Below are 19,217 nucleotides of genomic sequence, written 5' to 3' on the forward strand. Positions count from 1 at the left end.
ATTTAAATCTTACGAGTGCCACCGCAATCAGTGTCTTAAGTCACGAAGAAACACGGATGGCGCCTCATATAAGCGGTTAAAAAGTAGTGTAGCTGGAGTCAGCTTTCAAGGGAGAGCAGTTGAAGGTTTAATTTGCGACAGGGAACCCTCGGTGGGTTTGGTCATAGATTCAGACGATCAAATGCTCTCCAACTTCATGAGTGCGCGCCTTAAACAGGGGGATGGGGGTGCACTCCACTCCAAGGAAAACATTCCAGTAAGGGTGAATTGCCTTGTAATGCATGGGCAAAACTGATGAACGTACCATGTCGCAGCCGCTTGGGGTGAGGGGGAATTGGGTGGGTCCCAGGTTCTGCTTCATCTGCTTGCAGATGTAATGGTTGCGATCCTCGCAATCCTGGTCGTTCCATCGGCCCTGAATCAAGAGAGAGTTGTTCACACAGACGAGTGGTTAGCAAGCAGCATGAATTTTACAGATTGTGGGACAAAATATGGAACGTGGCATGTCTCCGGCAGTGTTGGAGTGCACGAGTGACAAGCTCCGTCCAAAAAGTTGTGGTTGCGGAATACGGAAGCAACTGGCTTATGGCTTCAGCTGCAGCTTGTGAGCACATGAGATTTTTACTGGCTAAAGTTCAATTCAGACGACGCCATGTTCTCCAGTGACCCTTGTTGCCATACTTACTAAATGTTTTATTTGGCCAGAATTTTATGGCACGAAGTAGAGACCAAAAATGTTGAAAACTTCAAATTAAAAAAAAAGGAATTCCTGCAAAACAAGAGAAAAGCAGGTGGACACAAGCACAAGCAGCCGTCCAACAGAAAATACGAAACACCTTGGAAAGACTACACATAGGCCAAGATGTAAGCTACAAGATTCAGCTCTTATGCTGGTGGCAGTTTGCCTTCGTGTAACATACCGAAGTGTAGACCTCCACGCAGTCTTCGTTCTTGCCTTCGTGATTGTTGGGTTCGTTGACTTCCCAGTTGGTAAAGGTCACAGGGGAGCGGTCACTCCATTCGTAGGTCAGGAATGTGGCCGTGTCGCTCATGCCGCTCCACACTTGCCCGGTCAGTCCGTCTGGAGTGGAGAGAGAAAGAAATGAACCGCGCTCAAAAAATTCTACTTGGAGATGTGTAAACCGTTAATACCTGAATAGGATACTGAATGGCCACAGTGCTGAGCTTCTGTGAAAGAATTGTCTATGCTCCAGTAATTCTGAGCTGTAAAAGTTCACCACAGACAATGTAAGCTGACTTTGAAAGAGAAAGCTGAATAATATCAGAAACAGAAATTTGAAACACACCAACAAGCCTTTCGTCTGCAATATTTCTGTGAAAGCTAAGGTTCTTCAGAAGCTATGATCCCTATGAAGAAACTAAATAGAACTGTTTAGCTACGTTGTAGTGGAGACCTCTTCAGACCATCACAAGACCAACTCCAGACCTGAAGTCCTGCAAGTTACCAACTTTTCAGATGAACTGCAACAAAAGCATTTCTTTGTCACTGTTCACCCTATTACTTGTGACTGGTGCTGCTGGTCTTGTGATTACAACACTGCTTGTTAGCTTACTCCATGTAGCCAAGAAAATTGAAATTTTGAAAGGAAGCAATTTTGTGAGTAATCTCCACAACTCTTTTTTTTATCTCCATCAAACTTTGAAAAAGAAAACCTATGTCCTAAACAAACATGGTTTCCTCACAGAAATTGTAACAGAACTCCCAAAAAGTCTAAGTCTAGTCTAGTCTAAATCTAAATTGTTAAGTTTGTACAAATGAAGCTGTACTTTGCTGCATGACGGACACGATGAAGTCATTCTCGTTCATATCATGGATGGAGATCAGATCAGCTCCCTTGGTCCTGCAGTCTTGCAGTGCCTCCTGCCAAGTTCCATCCCCAGGCTGGGCCTGGTAACAGTAGTCGCCGTAGCCTGACCAGCCCTCTGGACAACGATAACCGGGTGGGAGGGTCGCAGCCGGGGTGGGCGGGGCAACTCCTTGAACTGTGGATCCCCCGCCAAAAAAGCGAATTAGACAGTGTTGATCAAGGGGCAGATTGAGCATTTCGTAGGCGCTAGGACACAAGTGTTCAATAGGCCTACCCTGCTCCATATCATCACTAATCTCCTAGCAACGGTAAGCAATGCAGCCTTGCATTTCATGTTTACACAAAGCCAAGCCATGAAGTGGCCGCTACAAAGGTTTCTGCAGTGAAATTTTGGAGAAAGAAGTTAAAACTTTCCACAGCTTTGCTAAAGCCGGCTAGATGTGTTTACTTCAGAGCATGGAATTCTTACAGTCAGACATCTGCCATTTTCTGACCACTTTTGGTTTTCCCATCGCTTTTGGTATTTGTCCAACCAAAAGCACAAATGGTCAGACAAAATATCTGAAGGCAATGTTGAGTAAAGGCAATGTTAAAGTAAAATATGCTGGGTGTTTTACTATGGTTTTTGTGCTTATGACATTTAAACCATGAGAGTGTGATCTTGTCCTATCAAAAGCCAGTCACCGCAGAATGAAATTGATCAATATGTGAATCTTACACTTGAATTGTTACAGAAAAGCAAAAACATTAATGAAACTCAAATGATTAAACCTCTACAATTTGGGGGATTCTGAGCAATTCTGAAATCTGTGGATCAATCACAACCCCAAGGGAGATACTGAGGCTCAGCAAGGGCCATGGGTGTTGCCAAGATTTTTTCCAGAAGGGTGCCAAACAATTATTCAGCAATCTGCCAAGTTATTAACCATGAAAGATGGACAGGGGAAATGTCGAAGTACTATCAAGCAAACTGGTGATTATCATTCCTTTTTATTCCTTTTTTCTCATTTCTTTTGTTCTTTTCTTTCCTCTCTTTTTTGTCCATTTTTTTGGGGGGGGAGGCAAGTTCTTCCCCATCCCTGTGACACCAGTGGAAAAGGGGCCAACTGACCGATCTGGTAGTAGTCTATCCCAATGGCTGTCTCCAGCTGGCCGACATTGTCCCTGTCCGTGTCACTCAGCATGCAGTCCCGGCTAGTCCTGTCGTAGTTGAAGGAGCGGCAGTCGAAGGACGTCTCCATGACGCAGCGGTGGGCGCACTGCTCCGGGTAGACATTTCTCAGCACCAAGATGTCCGAGTTGGCCAGGTACGCGTTAGGGTAGACGGTGAAGTGGGAGACTAAGTAGCCTGAACACAAAGAGGAAAAACAACAAAATATATTTGGCAACAGGTTCGGTTTGGTATGACTCCCTGTACAATGTACAATTTTCTCGATAATAGTTTCAGTAAAGGAGAGCGGCTCAAGCAATTCTTCGAATACTACAAGAGAGGAATATGAGCACCATTTCTTACCGTTTTTCTTGCACACATAGCCTTGCGTTTGAGCACATTCAATGTCGTTCCATCGACCATTGTTGGTATACAGTTCACCACAGTTCTCACCATTACCTTGATCATTGGGTTCTCCTATCAATTCGAAAAAAAATGTACATTTTTGGTAATCAACTGGAATCATGAAGATTAACAGAGGCTTTGAATGGTAGCCATCTTGCAGGGCACTTCTTTTGTTCCACAGGGAAACCTCATTCTTGCATACCCTGTGGAACAAAAGCACTGGCCTGCAAGATGGCAGCCATGAAAACCCTCTATACTCATGCATATTAGGAATTCACCCACAGTTTAAAATGAAGGTAGTGGCTTTACCCGCATTCCAATTCAGGAATTTAAATGGTGACCCGTCACTCCAAACCCATCCGCCATTTGTAGAGATGTCATTGGCTCCAATCCACACGTGCGGTTCTCTCTCAGTTGCCATGCGGCCTGGATTAACAAAAACAAGACATAGCTCGAGGTGACAATTGTTGCTGGATCCAGGATGTAGTTTAATTTTAGAAATGGTTTACGGACCCAATTTCTATTAGAAAGGGTGCTTGAAAAACTTGTAGAGGGTGGGTCTAATTTCTAGAGCCCTGTTTTCAGAAATTGTCTGCATATTTTGCAAATCATTTGAGGAATGGGAGATCTTGCTCTTAGAAGTCAAAGAAACTTACGGGGAAATTTTGTACACCAAAATAAAACAGAGATGTACCGGGCTAAAACTGCACATTACAAAGCCCCTTCCAGCATTGAAAAACTTCCTAGTAGAAGAGGTTTTCAAAGTTTCTTTAAAGGGACAAGAAATTTTACATGTGGCATAATTAGAAACTCAATTAGGCTAACATGTCAGAAATTAAACCAATATGACACTGCTTCAATGTAGTTCTATGAATAAAAGATGCAGACGCTACTACCAACGACTATTCCTGTTGCAAAATTGTATATCAAGGACTTCATGGTACCATTGAGGTATGTCTGTTCCGCAGCACTGACGATACTGATGAGATCACCACCTCCCAGCATGCACTGCTCCCTGGCATCCGCCCACGTCCTGTAGTCCGAGGGGGCAAACCAGTAGCACTGCTCTGTGGTTGCATCAAATTCCCAGCCTAGCCCGCACCGTGCATCAAAGGTTGCTATGTGAAGACAAGGTAACATATCTTACACTCTCCTTCATAATTTTGGTATAATAGAGACAAAGTTAGTCCTGTAAGAGGCACTTTTGATGCCAAAAATTCACTTCAAAAATGAACATGAAAGGTTGGTATTACAAACTCTCCAATGGCGCTCACTTGAGGTATGTATCAACAAGACAATACCTTAAGTAAACTAGTTTATAAGTTGGGGAGTACGAACAATTCAATAACTGTTTGGTTTCAGAAATAGGAGAAAATGAGATCCTAAAAAATACGACAAAAAATGTTCTGTAAATATTGTTATTCAACTCCTAACTTTAAACCTCCTTTTTCTCTCTTGGGGGCATTAAAAAGCAAACTATCACAGCAGGAGCCAAAGATTTCTTCTTTTCTGACAACATACAAGCAATTAACTTGTCCCAAGCTCTCCCCAGAATGGTTGAACAAGCGAGTTAGTGATCTACAAGACAATGAAACTTTTTCCTTCTTTTTTTCTACTACTTACGTGTTGGGTTTGGCAAAGGGGTGGATGCAACACCCGCATCTGTGGTAGAAAAAGCAAACCATAGAGAGAAGATCATTCCAACACAGACGCTTGAATCTGTGAATCTTGAAATCTGGATTTCTCTCAGAATAAATTCATTTATGAGTTGGTTTCACATGGTATTATCACATTATGATTTCTGTAAAAATCTTGCAAGTCATAGTCATGTCAGTCTAAAAATTGGTTTTAAGCAGATTTTCACTCACAAAGGTTGCAGAACTGGAACTCCCCCGCGTGCCCGAAGCCGGTGGAGTAGCCCACATACTTGACGTCCAGAGGTGAGGGGTCGGTCCAGGACATAAAAGCGTCCGCTTGGCCCTCCTTTCCAACATCCAGCTGCCCTGTGCTCATGTCGTAGTTGACCCAGAACCCCCGGAACTCGTTGGCGCTCAGGAAGTTGGGCGTGCTGACGTATACCAGATTTTGGCACTGCGAGCAGCGCCGAATGGCCGAATGGGTGTTGCCCCAACCGCAGATGACGATCTCGTACATGGCAGGCTGGTTACTGCTGGTCGCACTCAGGCCGATATGGACGTCACTGCCGGCCTTCACTTTGAATTCCACCCTCTCCACGTTGGCCTGGGACGGGTGGTAACGGTAACTGTAGTTGTCGTCCGTGGAGGTAGTGTCCAAAATTTCGCACGCTGAAACGACAGGCAATTTCACTTTTCAACAGCTATCACTTTCTGTAATGTTTAGGGCAATATTTGTTTCTATATCCAACTTTCAATCAGTGATCCCAAGACTAATTAGCTTTTATCCATTAGGCAGGATTTTGTGTTAGTAAACCAAACTTTCAATTAAGGATCACGATCCGGATCTCCAAAAAAAAAACCGACAGGCCCCAGGTAGGTAATTTCCCTGGAGGGCTTCTTGTTGGTCTGGTTAGGACATTTTCCTGGTGACCTGGAGGTCACTGGGCAATATAGTCCCATCCTGATAAATTTTTCAACCTGTATTTAAACTGTAAAACTGTTTTTAAACTGTAAATCATGTGCAATTCAGCTTACCAGCTGCGAATCATGATTTAAATAAACCACTATAAATAAAAAATAGTAAAACTTTCATTTTTTTGAATACACAAGATGTCAGACCGTATGATCATCAGTGCCAAGGGATGTAAGGGAGCTAATTCAAAAGTTCACAAGCTTTAGTGGGACTCGAACCTGTGGCCTACTGCTAACTAAGCCGATGCCACAGCACTCAACCCATGAGCTTGCACTCGGGCTAGATGGCTCAGCTGGACACAACTCATCAGTGCCAGGTTTCAAGTTCAAGATGGAAGACATAATGTGAGAGACGTTGGGTACAAGACTACAACAGTTTACTCACAGTACCCTTTCAAGCTAACTAATACCTAGCCACAATCTGAAGTTTTACTTAGCAATACCATGGGGCACATTTATGGTGAAATCAAGAGTACTTCATCTGTACATGAAATATGACGGCAATGACTACACCAGATCACCACAAACTTGCAACACAATTTATATATGTACACTTATGCACAGACACTATAGTTGATGTTACAGTCTCTGTTAAGTTCATTTCTGTCAGTGACCTCTGCCCTTGTGGTTACGACCCCTTGAACATTTACCTTTGTCCTTTTTACAGATGTATCCATAGCTGACGTCGCAGGCTTGGTCGTTCCATGTTCCTGCCTGTAATTCGTCGGTGCGGAGGTGAACGCAGTCTTCCCCGTTGCCATAATCGTTGGGCTCGCCAGTGTTCCAATTTGTGAAATCCAACTGCAAAATGGAGGCAAAAAAAGGAAGTGCTTGACAAGATGGAACATCACTTTCCTCATCACAGTGGCTGAATAATATTAATACGATACCCGATGCTGCACTGGATTCAAGCCAGCCATCTAATCCCAGAAAGCCTTGTTGATTGAGTGGTTAAGACATCTGCACTAGTAGGCAGGAAGTCACGGGTTTGAATCCCACTTGGGCAAGCTTGTATTTTATTTCAACTCTCCAACCACACAGGGAATACAGTATGAACACAAATGTTGGTGTGAAGACAAAAACCAAGCATGAACTAAACCCAGCATAACTGGTAACTCACTCACAAGGAATATAAATTGTATGGTAACCTGCTTTGCTTGCAGGTAACAACTTCTTTCTGCTTAGCAAATTCAAGTGATTAACTGAATTTCAGGTGCTAGGTGAAACACAGAATTTGCCAAGCATAGAAAATATTCACCAAGTCAAAAAAGGTTATCAGCCCCAAGTTTTACGGCACAAACCCTACATACTGTATGATAGATGCTACTCACCGGTGTGTTGTCAAGCCATTCAAAGTTGCCTTCATTACTTTGGTCGTGCAACCCGATCCACAAGTTGGTATTCATCATGGAGGTTCTCACTGTTGACAATTCACAACAAAAACTGACACATAATACAATTTACATTCAAGAGAGCAGAAAACATGGACTCCGCAAATTTACGAAAGCTGATTACCTGCCAACAGAAGGTAAATTTGAGACTGGATCCCACAAATGAGTCTTAAGCTGTTTTTTTTTTTTAATAATTTTGCTTTAATTCTCCTCAGAGCAAACTGAGCTCTTAGCTTCGACATATCACCTAATTTGGCATCCTGCTGAAAATGAATATTCATGTGGTTGAATGTGTTGAGGGTTTCTATCAATGTACAACTTGCAAGATTCTGTTGAAGACCTAGAGCTCAAAAGTGGCATTGGTGTCTCATGACACATATTGGTTTCATTTGTTTCTCTAACATTTATTTATAGGACAGACACAATCACAATGTACACTCATAAATCAATCACTGGTTAACCAACAGTCTTTGATCTCACTTGGTCTGTATAAGTCAGCGAAGAAGCCATTACTGCGGGGCCATCCTGTTCGCACGCAGGTGATGCAAGCATTACTTTCTTCTCCAACCAATAGGGTTTAGTGACTCGCCAAAGTGTGTGCAAGCACTCAAGTTAAGACTAGTGCATTAGTGCGATGGCCCCCAGGAATGGCGTCTCCTCCGATTTGTCTATTGAGTCTTGGACCTACATGAGAGGTAGGACTGTTCTTCAGCTGAGTGGATGCTAGCCAGTTTGGCTCCTCGGGCCTCACAGATGCTTTCGGCATCATGGAAGAGGGTGGGGCTGCTGTCGATAAAGTAACAGGAGTCGCCAAACAGGTTCCATTCGGTCGGGCAGTTGCCAACACCTGGTAGGAAGCAAGAAAAAGGGAAGATGAGACATAAAGGATGAACTGACATTAATTTCTTGAAAAAAGAATGTGTGTGTGCATGTTGACGACACACAAAAAAGTATGATTGGGACAATTGGGTCCTTGGTTGGTGAACTGTTCTCAGTTGGAGATTCTGTTCAAATAAAACAATGGCAGTTGCTAACAGATTGAAGTAAAATCATTGGAAGGAGTCATTGGAATGGAAAGAATGTATACAATCATCAAACCAGTGTGCTGTGTTTGGCATCAAGCTGTGTGAAAGGCTCCTTTTGTTGGGAGAATTTTATCTGAGTTGTGGGAATAACATTCAGGGTCCTCACAGTGACACTGTAAAACATGCGTGGTCCTCATGATTAGAGACTATGTGTGGATGTACGGCCACCAGCATTTCTGTATGCTTACTACCTGTCAAAGGACAGTTTGCATTTTCGTGGATGTTTTTATAACACATGAATGTTATGAAAAATAATTATACCAAGCGTTATTTACTATCAATTCTGGGAATTTTTCCTTTATCAAAGCTGTTTAGCCTATGCGAGCTGGTGTCTAAATTGCTAGTACATTATTCGAGGACGAACTGTAATACTTACCAGAGATGGGATTCAGAGGGGATACAGGCTGACCTATTGGGGATAAAGACAAGTTTGTCAGAATGATAGCTACAGCATGCACTTCTATCAATTAATTAATAAAATAATTCATTTTACACATCAGTGAATGATAAAATGCTAACTGTGCTGCAGACGCATACAGCTCCGTGCTACCTTGTCATGTAAAACATAGGCCATCAATCTGGCAAGCTGGGAAATATGTCCACTTTGGGAGAGAGTTTTGCATGTGCAAGACAGGAGTGTAACCCTTTCAAAAAGTTTTCTGCCACAATATGCCGTTGGGGCTGATGTGGGGGCTATGCTCAAAACAGTAAACTGGAAGTTCAATGAATTTAACTGTGGCACAAATTGAAACATATTGGAATAGTAAGATGCCCTGTTATTGGAATCTGCGTCTAAACCAGAAGTTATTTCAGAGGCATTCTTTAGATTCAAAAGTGACACTCTTATGTCACTTGTTACCAGTGATTGACTAAAAAGACGTTGTGCTTGGTTTACAGAAAGAAAGTCCAGGGCAGTGAAAGAGGGAAAAGAGCCTAGTATCTGCAATTTTTAGCCGGGTATTAGGTATTGATAGCTGGATGCTCCTCGCACCATTGACTGACATATACCGGGGAAAGTCGGTTTACGTACCGACAGGGATTTTGCAGACAAACGACTGTGGACGGAAACAATTTGCACTGCTCCAGGAACCTGTACTGTCACCTTCGATTAATAGTTCAGTGAAAGAAATCAAAGAAGAGATGTGATTATTTAATGGAAGGTTCAACACATAATATACAATGGATAAACAATGTCTGGATGTGATGCTCACAGGGCAAACACATTCTTGTGAGTTTGTTGGTGAATTTGAGGGTAATAGGGAGAAAGACAAAACTAATCAAAACAGGATAAGGACGCTAAAGTGATAATTTAATTTACCTTTCTCTTTGAATAACAAAAAGAAAATACACAGTCATGGACAATAAAATATCTTTGGAACTTCCAGCTGCTAAGAATTGCTTGTAAAAGGAACAATAATGCCATCCATGATGTTTGCTGCGTAGAGAGGCGAAGGCATTTTTAGGTGTGCATTTCATAGACTCAAGAAAGCCTAAGGCTTCGGGGGTGTCACATGTGACTTGTGAAGGCACGGGACTCAAATACATGTAGTAAAGCTTGGACTGAGATTTTGTTGAAGGGCACTAAGAGTGACGATTTTCATTTGGGTGACTTTTACTGCACTTGACTCACCCACGTAGATGGTGCCGCAGTCTGGCTGGTTGGGTGTGTTGACCGGCATACCAGCATTCCACTTGGTGTATGACGCAGAGGCTCCCTCCGCCCACGCAAACTGGCCATCAGAGGTGTAATCTACATGTACATGACAGGAACAAGTAATTTTTAGTGATTTCTACATTAACCTTCTGAACCTTTTCCTTCGGATTCTTCCTGAATTCTCCGAAATTTGCAGCATGCAGGAAACCAATGATATCCTCTCTGTGCTATAACTTTCTAGGGGCATCAAGCCCCATGTAAACAGTGGCTAGGCTCTACCATCCTCAATCCTGCAAAGTCTTTCCTAACCTCCAGGTGAATCTTGAAAGATCTTTGAAGTATAGGAATGCATGCATGTAAGTGTGAGACTTTGAAGGAAGCAGTTGGTTACCATAGCTTGAATCAACCTGTACTGCCATTTCCAATCAACTATCAAAATCTCCCAGCTAGCCTCACAGAACAGATTTTAGTAAGTGGCAGCATATGTTTCAAAGCGAAGCTCCCTAATAAGATTCTTGACTACGAAATTTTTTATACACAATCTTTGTTGTAAAACTTTGAAACATTAGAAAAGCACAATCCGAAAACATCAGAGAATCAAATAAGAAATACCTGATATCCCAATCCAGACATCGGTGATTCCAATGCTTGTCAGATCATCAAATTGATGGACAATAAACATGTTCTCATCCTCGCTGCGTGGAGAAGTGGAGAGAAACTTCAATGTTAGAAACTGCTCAACTGGCTTGGTGGTGTCCATCTTGACTACACGTCTCAACCTGAACAGCACATGAGACTGGCAAAGAGATGATAGGACTAACAAACAAACCTGAAGATGGAAGCCAAGAAGGCCCCTTGCACTTCACAGGTGTGCTTGGCGTCGGTCCAACTCATCGCGGAGTAAGTGTTGAACTGGTAGCACTGACCACCGTGAATGCGCCATCCGCTGGGACAGACACCTGAAGATCAGCAGGAAAAAAAGAGGGAGCCGAATGTCAGAGTGGTGAAGATTCTCTTGCCAGTGATCTGCCACCCACCATGGCTGATCCCCAATGATCAGAGGGAAAGCCCTGTTGAGCAGATGACCTGCTTTCTAAATTTGAAGCTCAGTTTTTACTCAGCATAGTAACTTCAGAATGAATATTTACTGCTTGGCAACTTCATGAAATTGGAGAGGTTGGCTTTGCTTTTTTATGAACCAGAAATGTTGTACCTTCGTCTTTTTCACAGATGAATTTCCTCTGTGATGTGCACGGTGCCGTACTCCACTCGCCATTGCTTGATGTGTCTAGGATTCCGACACAGTTCCCTCCCAGGCTGAAAAACCTATCCAAAGAGATTGGGATGAAAGAATTCAAAGGCTGAGCCACAGAACGACCCTACATCCCATGAAACAATTTCACTGTACAAGACATCAGTAGAAATTAAAAATGTCACGCAGGATATAAGGTTAAGCACAAAAATAAAATGTAACATCAGAGAACACGGTACTGCCACCTGTCTACAGACATACTAGGTAGAATCAGATAGATTGGTCTATTTCTTGAGAAGCAAGGGGGAGTTTTAAAATAAAAAGTTAGTGATTAGCATACTGGTTGTCTGGCTGTCCTGGGGCCCAATTTGTCATGCTTAATGAAGAGCCATCTGGCCAAGTGTACAGACCAGCTGAGTTGCTTATCTGTGAAAAAAAGCGAGCACATAAAATATTCTGTATTTGTTTCTCTTTTTTAGTTTACATTTACTTCATGCTTTTACACTTTTTAAAAGCTGAACAAATGCTTTGAATGATAAATTAGGCTTGTAGTTAATTGTTGTGAGAAGCATGACTAGACTAGTCAATATAGATGACCCCGAGTATGTAGATGGTCACATGAGAGGCGAATGCAAATACGAAAGACGTGCATGCTTATGTTGAAAGATTCCCGAGATGAGTACACTGAACTTGTAACGAGAACACTGAACTGGACAAGGAAATACATGTGGTCGGCAACTGAATGAAGAATAGGTCCCCAGTGGATGCTGGGCCCCAACTTCTAGGCTCTACCAAGCACCAAGCAAGGACATTTGGGCTTGAGCATACATGTACACCCATCTCAGCATGAATTCCAGGTTTCAGAAGATCCACGAAAAATTAGAGCCTCCTTACCCTAACTCTCCCCCCCCCCACCCCGGATGAAACAAAAATCACCAGTGGCTTGCTGCCGTGCCAAAGCCACATATGCCTATTACCTTGTCTGTTGCTCCAATCCAGATGGATTCCTGGTTGACCTGAGCCAGTACAAAGGCCAGATTCTGCTCCTCGGAGCTCTGAATGCTGATCAGGTCCCCGTCTCTCTCCTGGCAGTATCGCCGGGCGTCGTCCCAGGCGTTGGCCAGGTCCTGGAACTTGTGGCACTTGCCACCGGCCGACACCCAGCCGTTGGCCTCGTCACACCTCAGTGGAGCATCTGCCAACATTTGAGATTGAAAGGTCTTCCTGTGTCTTCTTGTAACATGTTTGACGAGCTGTGTGTGAGTCCCCTGCAAATTTTACCATTGTCTTTCTAATCCTTCTCTTTAGGAGTTAAAGGGTAATACCAAAATGTCTATTTGAGTGTGCAGGAAAATGTACGGTGCCAAACTTATGGTGCCATAAGTTGCAAATATTTTATCTACACCTCAACAAAGATGAAATTGGGAAAAAAATTACATCCAAGATTGATTAAAAGGAAATGAAATTCACATGGCCTAGCTTGCCATTCAATTCACTAAAACATACCAGAAACAACTGGTGTTTGTCCCAAAAGATGTACAGACGGCAGGAAGTGAACAACGATTTTGGCATGGTAACATTTACCAAAATTTCTAAAATAAGGCAAAAGGGACAGACGCTCCCTTTGTCTAACAGGAAAGATTTGGACCTCTATTTCACAAGTGGTGCCTCCCTCTTCCGACAGAGGCTTTGTATGGTAGCCATGTTGCAGGGCAGTTCTTTTGTTCCACAGAGAAACCTCCCTTGGGCGTACCCCGCAGAACAAAAGCACTGGCCCGCAAGATGGCAGCCATGCAAACCCTCTATTTGTGGCTGAGCACATTCATGCAATGGCCATATACCGTTCGGTCTTTGACAGATGCGCTTCTTAGTAGTAAAGCAGGAGACATCATTCCAGACTCTGTTTGCTCTCAGGACAACACAATCCTCATTGTTGTCATTATTGGGTGCACTGCTGCCCCAAAGAACACTGTGAAAATAAAAACAGCAATAAACAAAAGCAACCCTGTTATATCAAAAAGAGGAATAACAATTACAATTTTAAGACAGCATTGGAAGGAAATGAAATGTTCTATATGCTCTCAAATAAACCTAGACCACCATGGGCAGAAATCCCCAGGGGGCAGGGGGACATCCCCCCCATGAACTTGGTATGGGGGAACACAATGTCACATGTCCCCTCCATGTTTAAGCAAAATACTAAAGGAATTGATGGATCTAGGATTTTCCCTTTTGAGTTTTTATGAGTGGAATAAGATAATAAACACGATGTGCACAAAAAAGTGCAAACTGATGTCCCCCTACGATGGAGGAGAGTTTTCTGCCCATGTAGACCACCAGTGTCATTTGAAGGGACCTGGTGATAGCGGAAAGGAAAAGGGGCAAAATATGAGCACTTAGCAAGCTAAAATGACACATCCTACATTAGTCAAGTCAAAAGCTTTCAAAATCTAACAAAATGGCAGGGAGCTATTAAAACAAAAAGATGTGGGCACAGGCTCACTTAAGGGCAGGATCCAGTGGGGTGCCATCTATCCACTCAAAGGTACCCTCTGTCTGGGTGTCAGTCAAGCCAATCCAGGCATATGCCCCAGCGGCTTCAGTGAAATCGGCCAGAAATGACTGAATAAAGAAGAGATTGCCAAAAAAACAGCTTTGCATTGCAGAAAATGGTGTTCAGCATGTTTCTGTACTTAAAGATACAGTCCGTCATTTGTTCTTTATATTCCTTTGAAGCAATAAACTTACTCAAAATCTAAAGAACAAACCTGATGAAGTTTCAGCTCAGAGAATACAACATATTCCGCAACAATACTCTACAATTTTGATTTCAGATCAAAAGTTACCGAGTCATGATTTGAATTGTGCCCGAATTCAGTGTCTGTGCGTCTACACTTGTGTATACTTCTAAAGGCAATTTTGCAAAAATGCATCTTTAGATGCACTGTGGGAAACAGCCTTCTTTCAGTCAAAAATTTCTTTCGAAAGTGACAGCTTGCCAAAAGAATAGTTTTACAGGGAGTTTAATCTTCAATCTACAGTCCATCTTTAATCCAAGTATACTATTCAACAATAATTTCATCTGTTACTTTTTACTAACTGTGAATGATAGACTGTGCCTTTAACAGCTCTTTGAAACGACAGACTTTTCTTCCTTTTACACAAATGGTGAATGCAAACTTAATTACAACATTTTCAAAGCGTTACATAATGACAGGAGGAACAGTTGACGGTGTTGTATTGGAGCCCATCACAAGTCCTTTCACAAAGCCAGTCATCAGTAACAGGGTGAACAATGACAAAAGAATGCTTTCCTCACAGCTCATTTGAATAGCTTGTGAATTGGCTTAAGACTGAATGACTTGTGATGGACTTAATTGTGATGGACTTACAGGGACTTGCAGGGACTTGTGATGGACTTGAATACAACACTGACAGTTACATGTAAATGCTTGCAATAAAATTGACTCAAGGGCAAATGTTGTTTGAACTGTAATAAGAGCTTGATTTTTATAGCAAATCAAAGCTCCTAATGAGGTTGAAATTAAATGATGTTTTACAATCTTTAACACTTATCAGTAAATGGATAAACAACTGCATGAGGACCTTGGTACTTTATATTTGACCAAACAGACTAACTTCTCCACTGGCAAGATTAACAAGGGGAGCCTTCAGGGGAGCAGAATCGGTGCATTTTATTTTGAACTGTTATGTTGGAGTTGGCTGCAGTTATCACTACAATGGCAGGAGTGGTTAAATCTACAACTGTTTAAAGACAATTGTTCCACACCATAATGGTTCTTGGAATGAATATTCAAAAACTGCTAGTAATATTGAAATGGAGGCTCTTTCAAAACTGTTTGCTTTTGCATTTCCTTTAATATGTAATAGGAATAAGAATCAAAGCATCAAAAGTATGTAACAAGTTTCATTAGTTTCTGACCATTTCACATGATACTGTATAGAAAATCTTCACTCTCTAAATCAAAATCCACCCCGAGCTGACGTGCACCCTCACCAGCGAAAGAAAGACAGATGGTACCAAGTTTTCCAACTGGGTTCTAGCACGCGTTAGGCGTGCACGCAAAGACCACACATTCTAGACTAAAATCATTGTGCGTACTCAGTGTATTCAGCGTCAGACGCTCATACACTTGCGCACCTATGCGGTGTGTGAGTACCAAAGGACTGTCAATTTTTGTCAAAACATGCCCTCTTTTGTTCCTGCTCTGAGCGGATCATTTACACATCCCAAAGGCTTGTGACTGTTCCTACAGATGTGTGTATTTGCTTGACTTTGTTGGGAAGGTTATTTCTCACATTCATCTCCACACTTGTGATGATGGCCAGGTCACCCTGGTCTTGCTGACAAGCAATACGGGCATCGTTCTGGGTTTTCCCGTCAGTGAACAACCTGTAGCAGTTGTCCTGGTACAGGGACCAGCCCGTGGGACATCTCTGGCTGAAAACTGCCAGGGAAAAGGAGAGATGTTTGAGTGTCAGATGACGCAGAAATTAGAAATAACCATCTAAAAACCAAATGTTGAATCCAGCAACTAGTTCAATCACAGACAGCACTTTGTAAGTGTTGAATCCATCATTTTCAATGTTAAATTCGGCATATTAAACTGTACATCTGGCATTCAAAATTGAAAACTTTTAAAATGCTGAAATTATTTCAAGGAAAAGTTATTTTAATGATGAATCAACACTTAAACTGATGAATTAACTTTTTGAACATTGGATCTGATATTTACGATGCTGGATTTAATATCAAAATGCTGGATTCAACACTTTCGAAATGCTGTAACTTATCAAACTAATATACAAGTTTGGATAAAGCACTTCATTTTTTTTATAGAGTGGATGAAATACAAATGTTGCTGACAGGTGCTTGGTGATAGCATTAATCCTGGTAAATGGGAAAGACTATTATGGGATATTTCTTTGACAAAAAGACGAGAAGTTAAAGAGGGCCAACAAACAGGGTAGTCAAATCAGAGGAGAAACCAAACTGTACAAACAGTAAGCAACTTCTAATGAATTTGTCTTCATTTGTAAGGAGGGACAACCTTGAACTTCAAGCTGTTCTTATAATTTACAAGCATATTCCTTCCAATATCCGACAAAAAAGTTCAAGAAGGTGCACTGATCATTAGAGCTGTTTGTTTGTGGGGGGAATCTTGTAACGAATTCACTGTCCTAACAGCATGTTCTGTTTTTGCAAATCTTTTCTAAACATTTTGGTTTCCAAATCCAGTACTAATATAAGTAACATTCCACATCAGGTTTTTTTGGATAATCAAATCCAACAGAGCAGCTTTTTATCAAAGTATATCGCCAAATTCTGTCATGATAACTGCAAACTTTAGTTTGAATGATCCTTGCTCTTATCAGCAAATTAAAGGAATTAATTCTTTCATCCAACACAACAGAATTTACACAAGATAATAATAAATCTGTCCTTGTCTGCAGTTTTTCTGGTGAGTTTGGTTATCCAATGCGATTTGGGTTTGTGAAATCCACCTTCTGCAGTAAACGACTTACGCAACTTGTATTGCAGGTAAATGTGGCCGGGCCTAGACAAAATGCAGGATCTGATCCCTCTGCATTCGCAAGCAATCCTTGTCCAAGAACTTATGAGGATATGACCCACCAGTCAGGCATCAAGATGCCTAGAGTATTCTAACCGACATTACTTGATAATTCTTCAGGTTAGTAATTCCTACAATTGTCTGCAAAAAGTGGAGAAGGTTGGGAACAAGACCTCCACAACAGCATCTCAGTATTTTACATTTTACTTAATTTTTGTAAAGCAAAGTGATGAAAATTAAGCTTGTAGACAGGTCAATTGTTAATTAAATGGATAATAATTGAGTTACTTAAACAAGCAAAACCTGGCCTCATAAATAAGTACAAGCTTCTGGTTATAATGTAAGTGATGCTTTCAACTGTTACCTTTGCAAAGATGTTTGAAAAATTGTATTTATGAAGAATTTGCAATCACATTTGTGAGTCACAAAAACTTCCAGTGAGACGGAAGTGAACTCTTGAGTCAGACAACAGATTAAAAAAGTATATTAACAAATGGAAGCGGACTTTCTTTCCACTGAAAATACAGTTGTCACATTTTAATGCTTGTGATGGGAAGTAACAAATGAAGACAGAAAACAAAGTTCTCCAGCTGATCAAGAAATACTTTCTAATTATCATGACACTCCATTACAGTAAACCATTCTTTTGCCCAAACAATATTACAGATTTAAAAGAACATATCCTATTATCAAGTGTTAGAATAACTCCCTTCAGGGGAGAATCACTGACCTACAGATAAGGAAAAGGCAGTTGTGATTTTTCAACATTTTCGCAAAATATTTGATCCTCAGGAATCTCACAGACCCAAACAGATATTCTCTGCTGAAAGATTTGCCTCGTTGAACATATAACAAGAAAAGGAATATTTTAAGCACATCTTACAGGTTGCCCATAGTTATTGCTTTTAAAAGCAGGACACACAACCTTGAAATTCTTTTCAAGGGGGAAATTTTAAAACCGAACAAATCTCACAACCATCTGTGATCTGTTTTAGCCTGTAAATGAGGGGGGGTGGGTGCAGTAAAAACTGAGAAATAGCTATTACTGAAATTCTGACGAATACATCCTCAAAGTTGCTTTCAAAGTTTGACCAGAAAATATTCAACTCAAAACGAAATGTAGAAAAGGAGTAAAACTTACCAGTTGGCAAGAAAAAGAACAACCCACTGAGAAGGAACCACTTCATGGTGTCAAGAAAATGGTAACCTCTCCCAAACAGGAAAAAAAAAATGTTTTCCAGTTCCCAGAGGAACCTTACTCGATGCACAGGAGAACAAGAAATGACCCCAGACCTAAAACTGCAGGGGACACCACGTTACCCCCAAAATATAGACAGAGTTACAAAACTGAAGGGGGCGGACACCGGTTAATCACTTATGATGGTTGTCAGTGGTATGACAAGAGCGATTGGTGATGTAAATATTGTATGATAACAGCTCTCTGGCTGTTAGAGTGTTGGAATCCTTGTGGTCACAGGATCTGGAAGACTCTATCTGCTTGGTGATGATTAGTGAGCTCTTGCTGAGTGGGGATAAATGTATGAACAGTGATAACAGAATTGTTAGATCACAGAGTGGAGCAGGTATAATGGGGTGGGGAGGAATTAAGGGAGAACTGATGTAAGTGAAGTTTGGGGGTTGTTTGAATGTTTGGACAGGCAGTTAAGTTTCATAAGAGTGTTAAGAATCTCGTGCAAAGGCACGTGCTCTTGTGAGAATTACGGGGCCTCGTGCAATGATGTCTGCTTATGGATGGTCGAAATGTCGTCCGTATTGGCAGAAGGCAAAGAACTTGCTAGGGGCTATTTTTGGCCAAGGCATTTCTATTTCACATTGTGATCAAACTGTTACACTGCAAGCAGGCAATGGGATCTGAGTGCGGGGCAGGCTTTCAACGATAAAGTGTTAACTGCTGTGGTGAACGTGGGGTGGTTGCAATGGTAGCAACGGTGATGACAAGGTGACTCAGATCTGGATCTGGATCTGGTTGACTCAGATGATCAGATCCTGGCAAGGTGCTCTTTGGCGGCGATGACGCCGGTGCCAATGGTAGTAATGCTACTTGTAAAGGGAAAAGTACATACACATTTATGACATTGACAATGCTGCAACACTTGGGAAGCAAGATGCAAGTGGTGCAGGGGGGATCTTCAAAGTCATCAATGAGTCAATATTCAAAACCTTCTCTGGATCAAAGCTGTAAATAAGGAAAATAACTATCTTGCTGGCACGTAGATGGTAGGTTCAT

At 41.7% G+C, this 19,217-nt stretch overlaps 1 protein-coding gene across 1 annotated transcript in view; it reads right to left on the bottom strand.

Annotated features, from left to right (window-relative positions):
- Positions 1-18,385, bottom strand: part of LOC110974597 (lymphocyte antigen 75-like) — a 43,953-nt gene extending 25,568 nt beyond the window's left edge. The window contains exons 1-24 of the mRNA XM_087140129.1: positions 18,111-18,385; positions 15,696-15,844; positions 13,879-13,997; positions 13,217-13,344; positions 12,353-12,570; positions 11,716-11,801; positions 11,337-11,449; positions 10,953-11,082; positions 10,736-10,818; positions 10,100-10,219; positions 9,500-9,571; positions 8,846-8,878; positions 8,073-8,231; positions 7,325-7,413; positions 6,644-6,794; positions 5,253-5,690; positions 5,008-5,046; positions 4,329-4,502; positions 3,694-3,810; positions 3,343-3,456; positions 2,941-3,177; positions 1,789-2,004; positions 921-1,081; positions 305-415 (exon numbers count right to left, since the gene is read on the bottom strand). Coding sequence (XP_086996255.1) covers positions 305-415; positions 921-1,081; positions 1,789-2,004; positions 2,941-3,177; positions 3,343-3,456; positions 3,694-3,810; positions 4,329-4,502; positions 5,008-5,046; positions 5,253-5,690; positions 6,644-6,794; positions 7,325-7,413; positions 8,073-8,231; positions 8,846-8,878; positions 9,500-9,571; positions 10,100-10,219; positions 10,736-10,818; positions 10,953-11,082; positions 11,337-11,449; positions 11,716-11,801; positions 12,353-12,570; positions 13,217-13,344; positions 13,879-13,997; positions 15,696-15,844; positions 18,111-18,156 — 3,303 coding nt within the window. The 5' untranslated portion in view covers positions 18,157-18,385. The remainder of the gene's footprint in view (positions 1-304; positions 416-920; positions 1,082-1,788; positions 2,005-2,940; positions 3,178-3,342; positions 3,457-3,693; positions 3,811-4,328; positions 4,503-5,007; positions 5,047-5,252; positions 5,691-6,643; positions 6,795-7,324; positions 7,414-8,072; positions 8,232-8,845; positions 8,879-9,499; positions 9,572-10,099; positions 10,220-10,735; positions 10,819-10,952; positions 11,083-11,336; positions 11,450-11,715; positions 11,802-12,352; positions 12,571-13,216; positions 13,345-13,878; positions 13,998-15,695; positions 15,845-18,110) is intronic.
- Positions 18,386-19,217: the final 832 nt, after the last annotated feature.

The sequence above is a fragment of the Acanthaster planci genome, linkage group LG08 (genome assembly GCF_054643075.1).
Source record: "Acanthaster planci isolate LZ-2023a linkage group LG08, COTS_SCS, whole genome shotgun sequence".
Classification (NCBI taxonomy): Eukaryota; Metazoa; Echinodermata; class Asteroidea; order Valvatida; family Acanthasteridae; genus Acanthaster; species Acanthaster planci.